This window comes from Protomyctophum bolini (genome assembly GCF_963924005.1).
Source record: "Protomyctophum bolini genome assembly, chromosome: 6".
In the NCBI taxonomy this organism is placed as follows: domain Eukaryota; kingdom Metazoa; phylum Chordata; class Actinopteri; order Myctophiformes; family Myctophidae; genus Protomyctophum; species Protomyctophum bolini.
The window spans coordinates 10,017,780-10,040,487 of NC_137867.1; the positions used below are offsets into that span (position 1 = coordinate 10,017,780).

At 46.1% G+C, this 22,708-nt stretch overlaps 1 protein-coding gene across 1 annotated transcript in view; it reads right to left on the minus strand.

The window, feature by feature from the left end:
* adgrv1 (adhesion G protein-coupled receptor V1) overlaps positions 1-22,708 on the minus strand; it is a 306,098-nt gene that overhangs the window by 95,174 nt on the left and 188,216 nt on the right. Inside the window, 6 exon segments of the mRNA XM_080765672.1 lie at positions 12,319-12,419; positions 14,104-14,264; positions 16,830-16,969; positions 18,312-18,588; positions 18,968-19,152; positions 20,336-20,758. Coding sequence (XP_080621798.1) covers positions 12,319-12,419; positions 14,104-14,264; positions 16,830-16,969; positions 18,312-18,588; positions 18,968-19,152; positions 20,336-20,758 — 1,287 coding nt within the window.

Genomic DNA, 22,708 nt, shown 5'->3' on the forward strand with positions numbered 1-22,708 from the left:
TGCTGACGTATGGGCCACAGTTTCACCACACAACGTGTAGACTTAGGTTCAACACGCTACCAGTCTGACAGTAGACTTCAGGTTCAACACGCTACCAGTCTGACAGGAGACTTCAGGTTCAACACGCTACCAGTCTGACAGGAGACTTCAGGTTCAACAAGCTACCAGTCTGACAGTAGCCTTCAGGTTCAACACGCTACCAGTCTGACAGGAGACTTCAGGTTCAACAAGCTACCAGTCTGACAGTAGCCTTCAGGTTCAACACGCTACCAGTCTGACAGTAGACTTCAGGTTCAACACGCTACCAGTCTGACAGTAGACTTAGCTTCAACACGCTACCAGTCTGACAGTAGACTTCAGACATAGAGAACCAGTGGCCGGGAGGCAGGTGGTTAAATTCACAGCTTAACATGCACACACAGCCGTGTGGGGGAACGCAGTCAACGCGTACTGAGTACATACAGAGGTCGTGAACTTGAGCAGGGTGCTTGAACTTTGTGTCAATGTAGCCCACCACCAGCTGGGGGAAGTACTGCACTGTACTGTACTGTACTATTGAAAAATAGCAGATCTACAAGCTCATAGGGGGCCACCGAGTGGCGCGCTACGAGCTTGTACGTCTTCTATTTTTGAAAAATCGTTAAATTGTGCTTGAAATCTTTCCGAAAATTGTCATGATTTAGAAAACCTTTTTTTTATTTTTTATTTAGACTTCAGGCCTGAATGGGTTAAATTCCTGGAAAGTTAGCATGCTGAAATATAGAAGCCATTGTTCTTGCATAGAAAAATGTAATATAATATTTGCTGCGATGATGACACTGAGACAGAGTATAAAAATGAGGACCTCATATTTGCTTTTGGTGTCTGTCCAAAAAAACTGTCCGACACAAACACTAAATTCCCATTGACAATGAATGGAGACATTTACGTCATTTACCCACATTATCGCTGTTGGGAGGATGTCTATATGCTTAACTTCCAGTATGGAAGTCAACCACCTATCTAATTTCCCATCTATTATAATAGGAATTCATAAAAAAAAAAAAGTGAAACGTGGGAGGAAATCAGGCAGAGATGTAATCAGAGCTATATAGGGGAGGACTGCATGCATCGATACGGATGACTCACGCAGGATGTAATGTTCAACCAGAGACAGAGAGATCAATCATTCCTGAAAAGATTTAAGATTCAACAAACAGCTTCTAAATCAGTGGTTCTCAAACTATTTGGTGACGACTGACATTGTCCTGATAAATTATGTGAGGGGCGTGTGTTTCGTCAATTACTCGTAAAAAAAAAACATTTATATACAACAACAAAAAGTATTACCAGTAAGAGTGTACAGGGTTTGATGAGGTCAGATCAGCATATGGAAGGCCTGTTGAGGACTCTTTATAGTTTTCGCCGGTGGAGCTGCACTGATAACTTTAGGGCAGGCCCGTCTAGAGTTTAAATGGACAGTCAGGTATCAGTCAAAAGGGAGACATCGAAGAGGAAGGATGGATGGGGAAGGATCAACCGGTCAGCTCCATACATGGAGACCTAAGGGATCGAGGTTTGAGGTAGTGCGGCACCGAGTGCGGCATATGAGCTTGTATAGATCTGCTATTTTTGAAACATTGTGAAAATGTGCGCAGATCTTTGAATAATACTATTCGGTTCACAGCAAACGTTTTGAACTCATCTCTTCATGCTTCTGGGGGTCCCCAAAATAAAATATTTTCAGATGGGGCCAAAGACATTTAATTATTTGGGTGGGTCCTTGACATGAAAGAGTTTGAGAATCACTAATATAGAAAACTGTTAAGATTTAGAAGACAGATCAAAACTAGAGCAAATGGGGGGGGAAAAAAAGGAACACAAAGTGCCAGGAATATCAAAGAACGGCGACTGAACTTAACCCCCATATCGCGTATAACCATAACGATATCGTAATATTATGCAACGTACTATAATTTGAGTATATCAAAGACAAGAAGTCACGACGTAACAAAATGAAAGAATTTGGAGATACGACGTTTCTGCCCCGACAGTATAGTATAAGCGACGTATGGTATATATCGTATGGGTCATCTCTCTGGAGGACGAGTGGAGGGAACAGAGAGGGTGTGTGTCAGACGCATCAGGAGAGCATTCAGAGAGAGAGAGAGAGAGAGAGAGAGAGAGAGAGAGAGAGGTGTCCGACCGGCCACCCATCGTGTAAGGTGAGCCTCCCCAGTGAGCCTCCCCATGTCTCCACTGTCCGCACACGCACACGCACACACACAGTTTGTTGATGTAATGAGTGATTGGTCATGACCAGAATAAACTTCCTGAGGAAAGGACCTCTCTCTCTCTCTCTCTCTCTCTCTCTCTGCTGAGAGAGAAGTGCTGCGGTCACATCCTTCTAGTTCTAATAAAAGCCCATGCCGTGTCAGCCAGACGGCTGTGCAACAAGTGGAAGAAAGAGGGCATGCGGTTGCATCCAGTCATGCACACATTGCTAAACAGAGGCTAAATTAAAGCCTGGGCACTGATGCTATACAGAGGCTAAATTAAAGCCTGGGTACTGATTAAAGCCTGGGTACTGATGCTATACAGAGGCTAAATTAAAGCCTGGGTACTGATGCTATACAGAGGCTAAATTAAAGCCTGGGCACTGATGCTATACAGAGGCTAAATTAAAGCCTGGGCACTGATGCTATACAGAGGCTAAATTAAAGCCTGGGTACTGATTAAAGCCTGGGTACTGATGCTATACAGAGGCTAAATTAAAGCCTGGGTACTGATGCTAAACAGAGGCTAAATTAAAGCCTGGGTACTGATGCTAAACAGAGGCTAAATTAAAGCCTGGGCACTGATGCTATACAGAGGCTAAATTAAAGCCTGGGCACTGATGCTATACAGAGGCTAAATTAAAGCCTGGGCACTGATGCTATACAGAGGCTAAATTAAAGCCTGGGCACTGAGGCTAAACAGAGGCTAAATTAAAGCCTGGGCACTGAGGCTAAACAGAGGCTAAATTAAAGCCTGGGCACTGAGGCTAAACAGAGGCTAAATTAAAGCCTGGGCACTGATGCTAAACAGAGGCTAAATTAAAGCCTGGGCACTGAGGCTAAACAGAGGCTAAATTAAAGCCTGGGTACTGATGCTAAACAGAGGCTAAATTAAAGCCTGGGCACTGAGGCTAAACAGAGGCTAAATTAAAGCCTGGGCACTGAGGCTAAACAGAGGCTAAATTAAAGCCTGGGTACTGATGCTAAACAGAGGCTAAATTAAAGCCCGGGCACTGAGGCTAAACAGAGGCTAAATTAAAGCCTGGGCACTGAGGCTAAACAGAGGCTAAATTAAAGCCTGGGCACTGATGCTAAACAGAGGCTAAATTAAAGCCTGGGCACTGATGCTATACAGAGGCTAAATTAAAGCCTGGGCACTGTACAGAGGCCATTGTACTTGGAACAATGGCAGTGCTGGACATTTGGAAAGTAACTACAAGTACATTTACTTAAGTACTGCACTTAAGTACAATTTTGAGGAATTTGTACATCACTTGAGTATTTCCAATTTCCAAAACGTTGACTTCTATACTACACTACAGTTACTTTGATTAGTATTACAAAAAGTATACATTAAACACTTAAAGGAGAACTTTAGCTTTTTCAACCAAGGTTCATGTCTTAGGTTATTAGAGAAAGTAAAATATGAGTCTGTGTGTGTGTGTGTGTGTGTGTGTGTGTGTGTGTGTGTGTGTGAGATTGAGTGAGTGAGAGAAAGAGAGAGAGAGAGAGAGAGAGAGAGAGAGAGAGAGAGAGAGAGAGAGAGAGAGAGAACATGAGTGCCTGTCTGCGCATGTGTTTTTGTACGGTATGTATGTGTGTGTGCCCGCGCGCACACATACACACACACACACACACACACACACACACACACACACACACACACACACACACACACACACACACACACACACACACACACACACACACACACACACACACACACGCGTTCATGTGGGCGCCTGCATGAGTGTGTGTATATATATATATACACTACATGCACTGTGAGTGTGTGTGTGTGTGTGGGTTTTTTTTTGTTTTTTTTTGCTGGAGCACGTCCCAGTGCTGTCAGGAAATCCGCTCTCTATAACCAGAGAGCTATAGGGCTGTATTTTGCGTGTCTTAAGTACCAGGTCTTATTCCCTAACTTGAGTAAACTAAAGACCTGGAGGCGTGATCAATGCTCCTTGGCCACTCAGAATAGACAAATGGCATTGTCCACGCCTCCAGGTCTTTAGTTTACTCAAGTTAGGGAATAAGACCTGGTACTTAAGACACGCAAAATACAGCCCATATAGAGTCTTAAACCTAAACACCACCCAGAACGCTATAGGATGAAAACCCCGGCCAATTAAGGCACCAGCGGGGGGGGCGAGCCTCTGCTAAACACGCCGCTGCGCGCGTGGGAACATGCATATAGGCAAAGCGCCGCGCCGTCACAATGGAGGAGAAATCAAATGTGCTCCGATAGAGACGAATGGAACATTTTCCTTTCCCACACCAGGGTGCACATGCACGCACATGTGCAGCGCAGGCGCGCACGCACGCACACACGGCACACGCACGCACACACGGCACACGCACGCACACACGGCACACGCACACACACACACACGGCACAGGCGCGCACACAAATGCATATATACACTTGTGTTTTGGAGCAATACCGTCATATTTGGGACGATGGCGATGGACAGAGCATTGCCCCTCCCCCTCCAGTGACCTACAGGTAACAGCCATAGTACCAGTGGTGGACAAAATACTCACATATTTTGCTATAGTATCAACACTGCAGTGTAGAAATACTCTGTATACTGTAAGTCCAGAATTAAAAATGTATACTTGGTAAAAGTACAAAAGTATTTGGCAGTTGGCAACTTGGCAACCAAAAAATGTACTTGGAGTACCAAAAGTAAAAATACTAATTATGCAGAAATTTCAAATGTATAAAGAATCTTTTGAAAATAGCAGATCTACAAGCTATACAAAACTAAAGCAGAAAACTAAGCATATAGGGTCGAGGTGTTTTTTTTTTTAACTATTTATTTTGAATGAGAGGACTTGTTATGAAGTTGCTGGCACTCAATTCCCATAACTGATTATTAATATTTTTTATTGTTTATCATTTAATTTCTCTTTTTTTTTTGTTAAACCGGGGCCACTCATAAATGACTAATCTATATGCAATTAATGTAACCTCAATTTCTCTTCAAATTGCTCATAAAAAAACATCATTGTTCACTTATGATATGGAATGATATAACATTCACATTTTCATTATTCAAGCTAAATTTGTATACAAAAGATAAAGCCATTTCCGTGGAATCTGTCCAAGTGAATGAGTTAAGTAGGCATACAGTAGGCATACTTGAGTACACATTCTTAGTCACCACCGTCTCACACACACACGCACGCACACACGCACACGCACACACACACACACACACACACACACACACACACACACACACACACACACACACACACGTCTACTACTGTACCAATAACAATCCCTACTAGCATATTACCCAATGTAATTACATGCAATCAGACACCATGTTTTGACAGAGCATGAACCGATTCTACCTAATCTCCAACAATCGCATCCAGAGCCAACACAACGTCCCAGGCAGTGTGTGGTTTGTCACGGACAGACGGACGGACGGACGAGGCTGTGATCTGACTTTAATTAAAAGCAGCAGCTAGAGGTCACAGAAGGTATAGCCGGCCGGGGTCACCCTCTGTCCGATTATGGATCGACTAGCTTGTATTACGTCTTTAACATTTTGGGGCTGGGTTTGGTGTTAGCATTATGTTGTGCTTTAGCTATTGACAAATAGCAGATCTACAAGCTCATACGAGCTTGTAGCTCTGCTATTTTTGAAAAATCGAACGACACAGAAGCATAGCTTTTTCAGAAAACTGTCAGGATATGGAAGACATTTTAAGTTAAACCCACTAACAGTGGGTTTAAATAAAGACCCATGTGGGTCGCAGAAAAAATGTTTATAATGGGTCCTTTTATTTTTGGTTTCCCACATTTTGGTTTTTAATTATTATTATTTCCAAATATTTTCCCCCAAAAAAATGACATTCAATTAAAAACAAAAATCAATGATTTTTCTCCTCCAGTAAGTTAAAGGAAAATGTAAGAAATTCCATAAAATTAGAAAACTAATATTTTAGAAGTATAGTGAAAATAGCCGATCTGATATTTTCACTATAGTTTGGGTCCTGGACAAACGTCTGAATATTTCTTTTTGGTCTCGAGCTAAAACGTTTCCCCTGGGTTATTCCGTCTTATGCAATTCAGATTCTTATGGGTCCACATGTGCTGTAATTGGACTGGAATGTGCACTGACGTCTTGACTTTGAATGACTGGCTGGAATTCCCGCCAACGTGGTTACACAACACAGAAAGACTCCTTTTAACCCATTTAAAGTGGAATCACTTTAACCATTGCTTTATATTATACTTTGGATATAATTAGAAAAAAAATACCAGATGTACGTATACAAGCCCATGAGATTGTAGATCTGCAATTTGTTTTTAAATACGCGTATATTTTTGCAAATACTTGAACATATTTATGCCTTTTCTTAGGTAGTATAGTTAACCCATTCTGACCGCGAACCCGTTTTGGTGTTAGCATCATGTTATGCTTTAGCTATTTAAAAACAGCAGACCTACAAGCTCATAGCGCGCCACCGAGTGGCGCGCTACGAGCTTGTAGGTCTGCTATTTTTGAAAAATCGAAGAACGACTGACATTTTTTAGAATCTGATCAGGTCAGGTCACTCAGGTCAGAATGGGTTAATCAGACCAGTGTGTGTCCCAGTGGAAACCTCATATGAATCTGATCTCAGGTCAGAATGGGTCAACTCAAATGTGAGTTTTTTCCCCCACGGGAGATTGTCAACATGCACCGGTGTCAGAGTCGGACAACAGAAGAAGGGGCCTTTCGGGGGAGCCTCCGTCAAATGCACAGAATAGATATGGAGTCAAATGTGATGCTTTTATGTGCGACACACTGTAGTATTATGTTCAAGTATAGGGCCATTCTTTTATGACAAGACACTACAACAGTTAGAAATACGGAGATAAGATGTTTCCCCAAACACTCTTATGTTGTGATATCAACGCGGCCGCCCCATATAAGGACTGGGTTTACAAGAACAAACTGCCCTGCATTCTGAATGAGCACAAAAATAAAATGTGCATCCTATAAACCTCTGAAAGCCGCACGAGCGATTTATTTATTTGTTTATGCCGTTTGTCGTCTGATTGGCCAGGGAAGATATGCGTTATTGCCGCCTGTGTGAAGAGCCCTATAATGTGGGCGATACACACTCACACACACATTCTGTACACATACACGCACGCACACACACACGCACACACACACACACACACACACACACACAAACACACACACACACACACACACACGCACGCACAGTACTGGGTAAATTTCCACTCCACAGACAATCTTGAGTTGTCTTGCTGAGGGGAAGCGACGGCATGGGCCGCAGATGTGACAGACAGGCACACACACACACACACACACACACACACACACACACACACACACACACACGTGTGCGCTTGTTTCGCAAAAGTCGGCCTGCTGGTGGCGCTATACATCGGGCCGGGCCAATGTGAAATGGGCGTCATTTCTTCCTCAACCAGGTGGGAATGCGAGTGCCGGGTTTCACGGCAATCGGTTTTGATCAAAACGAGCCATTCCCGCAGCAAAAAAAAACCCCATTATAGATCTTATTATAGCCACAATCACGATATGAAATAATTATGAAAAATGGGACAGAGGGTTTGAGATAGGTTGTAGTTGTATAGGGACTAATGACTGGTCTAACCAACGACTATAGTCTAAACCAAAAACCGACTAAACTATAGTACTGCACCCAAGAAAACAGCCTCCAGGGAATGGTGTGGTCATAACGGGCCCCACTGTGAAACATTTGGGCTCTGCTCTGGCCTCCAGGGGATGTGTGTGCCGTTTTACGCCCAACACACAGACGGACAGAGTACCCAATACGTACAGGTAGTCTCAGCCGGATGTATACAGCCAGTCCTGTACATCTCCTATGGTCACTACTCACTCATGCAGGTCCACCCATTCTGACCTGAGATCAGATTCTAAAAATGTCTTCTATTACATCCTGACAGTTTTCTGAAAAAGCCGTGTTTCTATATGTCAGTCGTTCTTCGACTGACATAGAAGCTCGTAGCGCGGTGGCGCGCTATGAACTTGTAGATCTGCTATTTTTCAATAGCTAAAGCATAACATAATTGCCAACACCAAAAGGGGTTCCCGCCCCCAAAATGGGCTAGTATGGCGAAGCGTTCATTCACGGAAAACAATGAATACGATTTTTCTGAAGGTTTCACGCCCAACATAAGGTGCACGGTACACACACATATACGGTATGGCACATGGAATGGTGCACACACAAGGTGTGTGGGGTCAGTGGTAACGAGGCAGTACAAATACCCAGCAGATGCAATGACAGACGCAATGATGCAAGGACAATAAATGATAAATGTCGTTACAGTCTCAGATTGGAAACTCTGCAGACTCCACTTCACCCTCGAGCGCATCCTCGTGCACTCCTTGTTGCCCGTTTGGATAATAGCACGCTCGTTTTGTAATCCACAGTCATTGCAAACAGCTGGCGAGTGTCAACACAGTGGTTTGGGTATATGGGGCCTGCTCATGACCCCGTCTATTCCTTTGTGTCATCTCCGTCATTCATAAACCTTGCATCAATACATTTCTGGGTTTTTTTAAGCATTGTGCACATTGTGAGCTTATAGATTGGCTATTTTCACTATTTAAACCCGTTTAGGCCCCGACGTCGAAATTAAAAAAATAAAACGTTTTCCAAATCATGACAATTTTCGGAAAGATTTGAGGCACATTTTAACGATTTTTTCAAAAATAGCAGACCTACAAGCTCTTAGCGCGCCACTCGGTGGCGCGCTAAGAGCTTGTAGATCTGCTATTTTTCAATAGCTATAATGCTAACACCAAAAGGGGTTCCCCGCCCCAAAATGGGTTAAAATGCCGTTCTGTCTTCTGAGAAGTACGCCATTTTGTGTACCATTTAGTGCAAAATTGGTAGGGCGTATCTTTCTGAATCCACCATCTTTGGTGCATGCTAGAAGAAAACCACGTTTGAATGAATGAAGATAGGTCCAATCTTCATCCGCTCAACGCCAATGTCCTTGGGCCTGCGAACGTTTCGTAGCTCACCTCAGTTATGTGACTTCATTAAAGACACTAAAGGTTTAGGCATTTCTACTACAGTATACGTCTCATCAGTTTTATGTCTGCATCGGAGGTTCTCTGGGTCTGTCTTGACACCTTTTGAAGGTCATCCCCGATTAGACTCAGGGGCTCCGTCGTGTGTGCGTAGATGAGCGTGCGCGCGCGCGCACACACACACACACACACACACACACACACACACACACACACAAGATTGATAACACTTGTTATAATGGACTCGATTATAGAGACTATATTATTTCGCGCGGATATGAACAACACAGGTGTAACCTTGGGAGGGGGGGGGGGGGGGCTATCCATGGCGCAAAACAACAATGACATCAATCCTTGACCTTTAAAAGTTTGAGAACCCGCTGGGGGGGGGGGTTGGATTTAATAACTAAATATAACATCTATATCTGACACACACCCTGCCTGGAGAACAGGCACACAGGAAGGAGACAGGGAAGTACAGAAGGAAGCATGGAAAGGCAAGGACCTAAGAGTGGGAAGGAAGACAGCAGAGGAGACAGAGACAGACAGACAGACAGACAGACAGACAGACAGACAGACAGAGACAGACAGACAGACAGACAGACAGACAGAGACAGACAGACAGACAGAGACAGACAGACAGACAGACAGACAGACAGACAGACAGACAGACAGACAGACAGACAGACAGACAGAGACAGACAGACAGACAGACAGACAGACAGACAGACAGACAGACAGACAGAGACGGACGGACGGACGGACGGACGGACGGACGGACGGACGGACGGACGGACGGACGGACGGACGGACGGACGGACGGACGGACGGACGGACGGACGGACAGACGGGCAGAAGTCCAACACTTCATCGGCGAAAGAAAGTAGTTTGCGGTTTGCGGCACAAAAACAGTGGCATAAGCAGGATTTGAACCCAGGAGGTATTGTATGGATTGAAGGTCTATTGACTAACGAGCCGCATGCTATACAAGCAGGCTGCCAGAATGGGTTTACACAGGCTCTCGAAGAATACGCCCAACTCATGTAAAAAGAACAAGTGAACCTAAAGGACTGAAAAGGTGTGTGTGTGTGTGTGTGTGTGTGTGTGTGTGTGTGTGTGTGTGTGTGTGTGTGTGTGTGTGTGTGTGTGTGTGTCACTGTATAATATACAGATTCTAACGCTGAACCTAGCTCTGTAATCATATACAGTGTATATGATTACAGAGCTAGGTTCAGCGTTAGAATCCCATATGATGTGACCTGCATGGTTTAAATATAGCCCAGAGTCTGTTTACCTCTCTTGGCCTACTAACCCCAAAACAAAGATGCTGACCTTAACGAACCCTTCATCTGGGTTTGAGCTCGGAGCCGTGCCACGCGCACGCGCACACACGCACACACACACGCACACACACACACACACACACACACACACACACACACACACACACACACACACACACACACACACACACACACACACACACACACTGTGTTCCGTGTTTCCCTTGCTTACTGCAAGTCGCTCTGGATTAAGAGCGTCTGCTATATGACTACATTAAATTAGTGCAATGTAATTAAATACCTAAATGTTACTATGGCCAGAAACATATACTGTTTACTTCAATTATAGAAGCCATGGCATTCAGTCTGAAGAACATGACACACTCAGGGGTGCAACAGGTTAATCCAACTTAGCGATTCATTTGATTATGGAAAATGACATGTCAGTGTATATATATATATATATATATATATATATAAATTAAAACACGCTTCTCAGTCATTTAATTATTTTAAAAAAAGCTATTAACTATTGTCGATCAACAGCGACCTCGATTGAAACGTTGCATAAAACACACACACTCTTGCACGCACGCACGTCGCACGCAGAGACGCTGCGTGCGACGTCACCACATCTCTCCAGGGCGTCCAGGAGCAAAAGGTACTGTACGGCAGGCCTATACTTAACGTGCAGCGTAGCGCGGCGTAGCGCGGCGCAGCGCGGCACGGAGGCTGCACACGAGGCACCCCCGAAAAGGCAAAAAGCAGAGCGCCGAGGAGGAGGAACGACTTTGGGAATTTTCCATCCGGAACCCTCAAGAGGGTTCCCAAGCGGGGGGGGGGGGGGGGGGGGGGCTCCGAGTCTGTGCGGGGCCATAAAACGCCAGGAGCCTGCAGGTGTTTTCAGCCCCGCCAACCAGCCAGTCTTTAGTATGGGGCTCGTGTTTGTCAACCAAAAGGACACATGGTGGGACCAGTGGAAAATTACCAACTCACCGACACTGTACGCGCGCGTACAGGAGTCCAGGAGGGCGCACAGCCCCCCCCCCCCCTCCTCCCCCTCCCCCCCCCCCCCCCCACATATCTGTCTCACCCACCGGCCGGCCCGGAGGCGACAGCCTGCGTTTTTATGGTGCCGTGGTGCGGGGCATTGCTGCGTTGTCAGGGTTGCGTGCGTCGGCCCGCGAAGGGGGGGGGGGAGGGGGGGGGGCTCGGTGCGGGCGGGCGGCTCCCATTATCACATAGTCAGCGCCGCGAGCGGACATTCTCAGAAGAGCATCGAGCGACGCTCTCTTTGTGCCTGCGAAAGAGGCTGAGGGTGTGTGTGTGTGCACGTGCACGTGCACGTGCGCGCGTGTGTGTGTGTGTGTGTGTGTGATCTGCATGTGTATGCGTGCGTGTCAGTGCATCAAACAGTAGTTTGAGGGGAAAAAATTTATTCCCAGAAGTGACTGCATAAGATTGCTGCTATTTGTCTCAAAAAGCTCATGTGCACAGATGCGCCATTCCAACACTTCCAACACGCGCCACAAAGCCACGTGGTATGGGTATACAGTAATGTTCAGTAGAAGAGTGGGTTTTTTTTTTACAGTAAAGAGTGTTTTTTTTACAGTACCTGGGTGCCCATGCAGGTATGGGGCGGTAATGGTATACAGTAATGTTCAGTAGAAGAGTGGGGTTTTTTTTTTTACAGTAAAGAGTGTATTTTTACAGTACCTGGGTGCCCAGGCAGCCCACCAGCATGTGCGTTAGCAGTTTGGCAGCAAACATGGGGAAGCGGGAACACAGCGTGTGAGACACGACGGCCAAGGTGAAGCCTGCATGGAGGACACGACAAAACAAACGCATTTTTATAGATTCATGTAAATTGTGTTGGAATAACACGCTATACGTCCTACAGGGGAACCCCTCCCCCCCCGTCGGGTGATAAGATCACTCCTCATGCATTGGAAAAATAGCAGATCTACAAGCTCGTAGTGCGCCACCGAGTGGCGCGCTACGAGCTTGTAGATCTGCTATTTTTGAAAAATCGAAGAGCGACCTGACACAGAAGACTTTTTTTTTTTTTTAATCTGATCTCAGGTCAGAATGAAAACTGTCAGGATGTATGAAGACATTTTTTTAGAAGCTGATCTCAGGTCAGAATGAAAACTGTCAGGATGTATGAAGAAGGAGGAAGCATGAGCTTGGTTCGGGGCTCTCCCCCCAGGTCGGCAGAGGGAGATTAGCGCAGAGGATTACAGCTGTGGAAAAAATGGGTTACAAAAGATCGTGGGATTAAAAGAAAATTGATTAATACCTTATATCACTGTGCCACAACACCCCCGAATTCTACCAGGAGTTTCTCCATTGTGTGACCCTTTCAACCGCTGTACTCCCGATTTATTGTTCGACTTCCATTAACCTACCAATTTCAAGAGCAAAAAAAAAAGAGGACTACTAGGCCAGGCAGCTCCGTTGTACTTTGCTCACGAAAAGTTCCAACGGACGAGGCAGTTATATCTTCCCAATGTTCACGCCTCTAAATTTCAGTCCACTTGAGAGTGGAAATAAAATAATATGGTGGCTTAAGAGGTGTGGGGTTTTATGGCTGCTGGATCATTGAGGATGGGCCGTTTGCTGATGCCCCAGAAAATCTCCCTTTTTTTTGGTTGCCAGGTATAATGTGGATGGGAAAAGGCAGACACACGGGTAAATAGAATGACTGGGAAGTGGACTCTGTGGCCCCTTTTTTCCCCCACCGAAATAACTGGAACTGGGTGTGTTCTATAGATTCTTGGAACCTTTAGTTCTTTCACGGAACCGTCCGCAAACCGGCTTGGACCAGTTTTAAGCTCAACCATGTAATGGGGGGGTTCATTGATAAAGACCTCTTTCCCTCTCAGCAGCGAGTTACACGAGTTGTGTTGTATTTGTTTTATTCATTTTTTTTAATGTTTTTTTTTGTGGCTTTCGCCCATTTCATTATTTTCTTATGGAGGGACAGACAGTAGGCTGACAGGAAATGGGGAGAGACATAGGACATATGTATATAGCATAGTATAGTATATATGTATAGTTGTATAGTTTCATCATATAGATATTCCACTGTTACGTTCTTAGCTTACGCATGTTTCATGATATGTGATTTTATGTGATGTATGATGCTTTTTGTACTTGCTTAATGTAAGTCGCTCTGGATTAAGAGCGTCTGCTAAATGCTAAAATTGTAAATGAAGACATGCAGGGTTTTCCGCGGACACAGTGATACATACGTCACACGTTTGGATGAAACCGACGCTCGCTTTCTCAGGGCTTCTGGGTAATTGAGTCCCAATGCAATATGCCTATATGGAGTGTCATCATGGCAGCCTCCGCGTCGGTCTGCTTTCGCTTCCGTGTCGTTGATCGGCGAGCAATGGCCCTATATTTTAACGACCTGGTGATTCTCCAGAAGCGTCGTCAGAAACTCTCCGGCAGTGAAGTGATTTTCGAGATGGAACGTTATGTTGTTAAGTTTACCTGAGATGCAGATGAACCCCGAGGCGTAGAACGCCTCGTTGTAGGACGCCAGGGACGCCATCTCGGCGTGCGCCGTGTAGACGGAGAGGTGGGAGCAGGCGCACTCCACGTAACTCCCACTGTCCTCCACAACTCTGCAGTACTCACTGTCAGATAACCAACTACATGGAGGAGAGAGGGAGAGAGGAGAGGAGGGGAGAGGAGAGGAGAGGAGGGGAGGGGAGGGGAGGGGAGGGGAGGGGAGGGGAGCGGAGAGGAGCGGAGGGGAGGGGAGGGGAGGGGAGGGGAGGGGAGGGGAGGGGAGGGGAGAGGAGAGGAGAGGAGAGGAGAGGAGAGGAGAGGAGAGGAGAGGAGAGGAGAGGAGAGGAGAGGAGAGGAGAGGAGAGGAGAGGAGAGGAGAGGAGAGGAGAGGAGAGGAGAGGAGAGGAGAGGAGAGGAGAGGAGAGGAGAGGAGAGGAGAGGAGAGGAGAGGAGAGGAGAGGAGATAAAGACAAAGGACAGACAAAAAAAAAGAAGCGACAAAACAGGATTAGACACGGATCCCAAATGGTGAACCAGGTCACACATAGTTGGAAACGTCATAACCCCCCCGCTGGGTTTTGTTCAAGATATAGTAACTAAGTACATTTACTCAAGTACTGCACTTTAGTACAATTTATTTGGGGTTTTTTTTTTTTTTACTTTACTGGAGTATTTCAAGAGCTTTCTGTTTGCCACTGCCTTTGATTGAGTTACTTTTTCACCTTTTCACTTCATCCGCTCATCCGTTCATCTGTTTCATCATTGCATTATGGTTTCCTTTGCTGGATGTTCTGTTGAATTCCCTTGTGTTTCTCCCTCTCTCTGACACACACACACACACACACACACCCCATCTCCTCTCGCAAAGTCACAAAACGTTGCGCTATCCGGAGTAAAAACCTCCCCAAGCGGCAGCTGTTTCTGTCCCAAAAAAAAAAATCTAAAAAAGCTGCCAAAGATTTGTTCCGTATAACAGACTGTTCCTGCCAAAAGCAGACGGGAGGAATGTCCTCCTCCTCCTCCTCCTCCACGAGGGCGGGGTGGGATCCGCTCAGCACAAGAACAGAACAGAACGAACGCACGCACGTGCCAATGGCAGCATTAAAAACAGGACGTCATTTTGACCCCAGCCACATAGTCACAGAGAGGCCGAGGGGGGGGGGGGGGGTCACGGGCTGAACTTTGGACTTCAAAATGTCTCGTCAAAATCAGCTCCTTGTGATCATTTTGGTTCAGTCCAAAGCAACGGTGCTTAAAGGAATACTTTAGTTTGGTTTTTTTCAACCACGGTTCATGTTTTATAGGTTGTAATTATAGAGGAAGTAAAAGATGTGTTGATTTCTTTTCATTTGCTGCTTGCTTTTGTTTTAGGGATTGTAGCTGTTTTTCACAGGTGGGGGGGGCTAAATATGTATTTTCTTTTACAAAATGTTATAGCGATTTGTTTTGTTTTATTATTTACTATAGTCCTACTAGACCACAAGAAATTACACATGGCCGCAATTTCCGCAAAAGATCTACACAGGATCTACTGAATGTGACAAACTGACATATTGAGCCTATGACACACAGTGTGGCTTCCCCCCAGTAGGCTACCTTCACATTCAGTAGATCCTGTGATCTTTTGTGGCCATATGTAATTTATTGGGGTCTAGTAGGACTATAGAAGAAAATTAAAAACAAATCGCAAATCAACATTTTGCAAAAAAAAAAAAAAAAACATATTTATCCCCATGCTCGAATGCCCTCACCCTATATGAAAAAACAGCTAAAATCCCTAAAACGAAAAGAAAGCAGCGAATTTGATTGTCAGTAGGAGACTAAGGGCCGGTTCCTATTTTAGAGCCGAATAAAAGTCGGTTCGGCTCTGTAGAGCCTACAATGTGGGCCTAAAGTCGTCTCTTCGGTGCTACTGAAAATTTCTGACGAGCCGAAATCATTTCGGCACTACAGCGGCCGAAACACAGCGGTAAAATAGGAGCATGAATCGGCCCTAAGTATAGAACACTCTTTGAGACTTCAACCAGCCACCTCGAGTGTGTGTTCCGCGTCCAGATGATGTTCACACAGGAATGCGACAAAACAAAACATAAAATAAAAAGAAAGAAACGGATTTGGAATCTCTATTATTGTATACATAACCTCGGCTACATTGAAAACGAGGGCTTGGGCCCTCAACTGTATATATTGTACTCCGACTTTAACCCATTTTGGGGCGGGGAACCCCTTTGGATGTCATGCTTTTGCTTCTATTGAGAAATAGCAGATCTACAAGCTCGTAGCGCGCCACCGAGTGGCGCGCTACGAGCTTGTAGGTCTGCTCTTTTGAAAACTGTCAGGATGTAGAAGACTTTTATTTTTATTTTTAATCTGATCTCAGGTCAGAATGGGTTAAATAAAGGTGTCGAGGACCCTCAATTTACCATGGAAACCCCACGACACTCACGGTTCCATTTGTATACCCTCAGGAGTTGCCAATCATTTAGTCAGGGACGCCCACTTGGAGCCTATATATATATATATAACTTTAGATGCTTTTTGTGTGACGCTGTATACTATGATCAAGTATGGGTCATTATGTACAGTAATATGAAACACACACACACACACACACACACACACACACACACACACACACACACACACACACCGAAAGTGCGACTATATGCTGTGGCACATGTGTTTCCTCCAGCGAGGACTCATACCTCTCTGCAGCCTGGTTCCACAGAAGACACAGGGAGCGGCCCGCTTTGACCCGAGGGCCCCGGCTGTGGATGCGATACACCACCTCGTTACCGTCTGCGAGGGGGCGGGAGCCCCTGCCCTGCACACTGGCAGAGAACACCTGGTGGGGGAGAGAGAGAGAGAGAGAGAGAGACATAAGAAAGTCTGAAGCAATACTGCCACCTGTTGTCTCTGAAGAATATACAGCATTTTACCTCCCCTTGTGGTCTCCTGATTGGCCAAATTTGAAAGAAACCGGCGATTCACATCTTTTAAGCCTATTTTGGGGGCGGGAACCCCTTTTGGTGTCATAGCATTATGCTATGCTTTAGATATTGAAAAAATAGCAGAACTACGAGCTTGTAGGTCTGCTATTTTTGGAAAAATCGAAGAACGACTGACATAGAAACATAGCTTTTTCAGAAAACTGTCAGGATGTAGAAGACTTTTTGTCGTAGAAGGTTTTTTCAGGCATGGCGGTTGAGCATCTCAACCAGAGGGAGGAGAGGGGGGTCCATGCTAAAGGACATTACCGCCAGTATGATGGCCTCGACTCGTATCACCTAAAAGGTGAGTTGCTTATCAACAAAAAGTGGAGTATCAATAGGCCTTAACCCATTTTGGGGCGGGAACCCCTTTTGGTGTTAGCATCATGCTATGCTTTAGCTATTGAAAAAATAGCAGACCTACAAGCTCATACAAGCTTGTAGGTCTGCTATCTTTGTAAAAGTCGAAGAACGACTGACATATAGAAACATATAGCTTTTTCAGAAAACTGTCAGGAAGTAGAAGACATCTTTTAGAATCTGATCTCAGGTCAGAATGGTAAAACTGTCAGCTTGTAGAAGACATCTTTTAGAATCTGATCTCAGGTCAGAATGGAAAACTGTCAGGATGTAGAAGACATCTTTTAGAATCTGATCTCAGGTCAGAATGGTAAAACTGTCAGGATGTAGAAGACATCTTTTAGAATCTGATCTCAGGTCAGAATGGTAAAACTGTCAGGATGTAGAAGACATCTTTTAGAATCTGATCTCAGGTCAGAATGGTAAAACTGTCAGGATGTAGAAGACATCTTTTAGAATCTGATCTCAGGTCAGAATGGTAAAACTGTCAGGATGTAGAAGACATCTTTTAGAATCTGATCTCAGGTCAGAATGGTAAAACTGTCAGGATGTAGAAGACATCTTTTAGAATCTGATCTCAGGTCAGAATGGTAAAACTGTCAGGATGTAGAAGACATCTTTTAGAATCTGATCTCAGGTCAGAATGGTAAAACTGTCAGGATGTAGAAGACATCTTTTAGAATCTGATCTCAGGTCAGAATGGTAAAACTGTCAGGATGTAGAAGACATCTTTTAGAATCTGATCTCAGGTCAGAATGGTAAAACTGTCAGGATGTAGAAGACATCTTTTAGAATCTGATCTCAGGTCAGAATGGGTCAAGTGTGTCTCCTCCTCACCTTCCCAGCGAGGGCGGTGGCCCTGTCGTTGGTGAGGAACCAGTGTTCGCTGGTGAACTCCGTCAGCTGCAGCCGGCGGCAGGCGGAGGCGGGCAGGCCGCCGGGGGTCTCCTCACCGCCGCCGCCGCCGGGAGGAGGCGGGACCTCCAGCAGGGTGTCCGGGAGCTGGAGGGTGTCGGCGTTGCGGCCCGTGAAGGTGTGGCCGTTGATCTGCGTGGGGTACCAGTGCAGGGCGGAGATGGACAGGTGGGGACACGCGTCCAGGATGGTGCGTCCTCTGGAAAACCATAAGACACCGCACGGCGTGACAAAACCATAAGACACCGCGCGGCGTGACAAAACCATAAGACACCGCGCGGCGTGACAAAACCATAAGACACCGCACGGCGTGACAAAACCATAAGATACCATACATATAGTCATACAAATGACTGTCGACTGTCCAAAATTGGGATGCATTTTCTAGAACCGACACTGCATTCCTATATTAATCGTTACCACCAGAATGCAAACAACATTTTCAGGGTTTTAAAGGATTCTTTTTTTTTTTTTTTTTTTTTTTTACCATAATCTTTTTTTTAATATTAATGTGATATTGTCACTAAAATCTTGTATGAAAATGCCTTGCCAATTATTTGGGGGTGCACCTGACTGACCTTTGCCCTGGCTCTCCGCACGCGGCGTGCGTGAGCAGGGAGAAGGCGAAGCGCTCGGCCACTTGTGCCAGCTGGCTGAGCCCCCGCGTGTCCGCTCGGGCAGGGTCGGCCAACGCACACAGCAGGTCATAGGTCAACGCCCTGCTGCTCTCCGCAAGAGGGGTCCGCTCTGCCTCCGACAGCACCTAAAGGGGAGGGAGGGGGAAGGGGGGAGAGAGAGTTTGACAGGAGAAGCCAGGATGTCGAATGAATCCCAGCACTGTTTACAGCTAATGACCCTCGGTATACATAGAAATACTGTAGGCCTACATATGAGCAGAGCAACTACCCTTTTAATTACATTTAAATAGAACGCTGCAATTAGTCGCAAAGGTTTTTATACCATGAGTGAATGAAAAAACTGTAAATTGTAAGTCTTCCCAACGTAACGCATCTCTGTTTACACATGTCTTCATTTTCCATTTAATTGTATAATACACTGTACACTGTGGATTGTTTAGTTCCACTATTGCGTCGGTAATGTAAAGGTTTTCGCATGTCAATAAAGCTTCTTTTTTTTTTACAGAATTGTGAGCGAGACAGAGACAGAGATAGAGAGAGAGAGGTGGTGTGATTGGGGGAGGGGGTTGTATCTGTAGCCGAGTGGGCAGAGAGTCCGCTTCGGGAATGGAAAGGTCAGCAGTTTGACCCTCGACTCGTCCCACGTGGAAAGTGTCAACATGTCCCCGAGCAACGATACTTAACCCCTCGTCGACATCTCTCTCTCTCTCTCTCTCTCTCTCTCTCTCTCTCTCTCTCTCTCTCTCTCTCTCTCTCTCTCTCTCTCTCTCTCTCTCTCTCTTTCGCCAGGGAGCCGCCAAACACACGCTGCTAATGCAGACTGACTGACAACATCTATGACGCAACTAGTGAACTAGTAGTTTTCAAATGAACGCAGTGGAGTAGAAGTCAAAGTGCTGGAAATTGGGAGATATACTACTGAGGTGAGGCGAACGGTCCTCGAGTTGCGCGGATTACAGACGTGCGCACGGCGCACAGAGGCTTGGTGCATTTATATAGATAGATAGTATAGGGCATTAACCCCATTCTGACCCGAGATCAGATTCTAAAAAATGTCTTCTACATTCCTGACAGTTTTCCATTCTGACCCGAGATCAGATTCTAAAAAAATGTCTTCTATGTCAGTCGCTCTTCGACTTTTCAAAAATAGCAGACCTACAAGCTCGTAGCGCGCCACTCGGTGGCGCGCTACGAGCTTGTAGATCTGCTATTTTTAAATAGCTAGATCATAACGTAATGCTAACGCCCAAAAAGGGGTTCCTGCCTAAAATGGGTTAAGCAACTAGTTGGTACTAATAATAGTCTCACCTTGCCCAGAGCGTCCATCACGGCGGTCATCCGCTCCGGGGTCAGCGTGGTGGCGCCGGAGGACGCCGTGCCGACCAGGGCCTGCAGGGCGCCGTCCAGCGCCGCCGTGACCAGGGGCAGCTGGTGCAGCTGGTCCAGCAGCGCCCACACCGCCTGGCTCTCCGCGTCCGACACCAGCGTGACGTTGGCCACGCCGAAGCGCGGGTGCACCCGGCCGCCGCCCGAGACCTGCAGCAGCTCCACCCGGAAGCGCTTGGGCGTGGGGTTGGATGAGGCACGCTCGGGCGTCAGGGCGACGTCCAGCGAGACGCTCCGCTGGCCGGCGCCCAGCGTCACGTGGCCCTCCTGCGCCGGGAAGTCCCGGCCCGCCACGGCCGGCCAGACCACGGAGGGACCCGCTGCCGCCTCGGCCCGCGGGAGCTCCTGGAAGAGAGACCGGCATGTTGTAGACAACACATTCACATGGTAGAGACCGGCATGTTGGGGACAACACATTCACATGGTAGAGACCGGCATGTTGGGGACAACACATTCACATGAAGAGACCGGCATGTTGGGGACAACACATTCACATGGTAGAGACTGGCATGGAGACAACACATTCACATGGTAGAGACCGGCATGTTGGGGACAACACATTCACATGAAGAGACCGGCATGTTGGGGACAACACATTCACATGGTAGAGACTGGCATGGAGACAACACATTCACATGGTAGAGACCGGCATGTTGTAGACAACACATTCACATGGTAGAGACCGGCATGTTGTAGACAACACATTCACATGGTAGAGACCGGCATGGAGACAACACATTCACATGGTAGAGACCGGCATGTTGTAGACAGCACATTCACATGGTAGAGACCGGCATGGAGACAACACATTCACATGGTAGAGACCGGCATGTTGGGGACAACACATTCACATGGTAGAGACCGGCATGTTGTAGACAACACATTCACATGGTAGAGACCGGCATGGAGACAACACATTCACATGGTAGAGACCGGCATGTTGGGGACAACACATTCACATGGTAGAGACCGGCATGTTGTAGACAACACATTCACATGGTAGAGACCGGCATGGAGACAACACATTCACATGGTAGAGACCGGCATGTTGTAGACAGCACATTCACATGGTAGAGACCGGCATGGAGACAACACATTCACATGGTAGAGACCGGCATGTTGTAGACAACACATTCACATGGTAGAGACCGGCATGTTGTAGACAACACATTCACATGGTAGAGACCGGCATGTTGTAGACAACACATTCACATGGTAGAGACCGGCATGTTGTAGACAACACATTCACATGGTAGAGACCGGCATGTTGTAGACAACACATTCACATGGTAGAGACCGGCATGGAGACAACACATTCACATGAAGAGACCAGCATGACCGACAGACAGACCGACAGACAGACCGACAGACAGACCGACAGACAGACCGACAGACCGACCGATCGTTTCCACCATCAGCAAACACATGAAGGAATAGAGAGGGCCTACAGTCACAATCCAATGCATGTCAGGGTTCCCACACATTTTTAATAAAGAAAGACATTTTGCAATAATGAGACTCTTCTGTCTTCTTACACCGGCGCGCCATCGATGCACGGACTCGAGTCAATGCGTCAAGTCACCTGACACAAAGAGCAGATCTACAAGCCAACAATGTGTCAGAGGAGCGTGTTGTTCGCTTATAGATTTATTGTTTTTGTCACGTGATTCCTGCGTATACTGTAGGTTTTGGGACCTTCAATGTGAATGTTGAGTGTTTTTTTATTAACCCATTTAGACCTGAGGCCGATTCTGTTTTACAAAAATAGCAGATCTACAAGCTCATGGGTGGGAGGTTAGGGTGGTAGTCACTATAAATGTGTGCTATACTTTGCTGTACTTCGCTATTGTTTAAATATTGAAATGTGAAGCGCATTCACTTTAAATGTGCTACGCAAATATAATGTAGGGGAGAGCCGCCTTGGATGTAACGCGTCACGGTTGTAACATGGACGTTATCTCTTGATTGGTCAACGCCACCATGACGCCATCGCGTCAGTATGTGTACAGCAACGTACTCTACGTGCCCAGGAAGTTTGAAGTGTTTACCTTCATCCTGCGGGGAGCTATTGGCGAAAAACTGACTTTTTTCAAAATGCGTATAATTTTACACCTGGAGTATTTGTGTGCTACAAGTTTTTTCTTTGGTGTTGGTGAATAAAAATCCACATGGATGTCTTCATGCTTATGTTCTTCATTAGTTTGCATCGTGTTTAGACGGAATTCACGTTCATTCTGGTCTGTAAGCAACGGCAAAGAAAACTTCGGAGGGAGGGTCAATTGTAACATGTGTTAC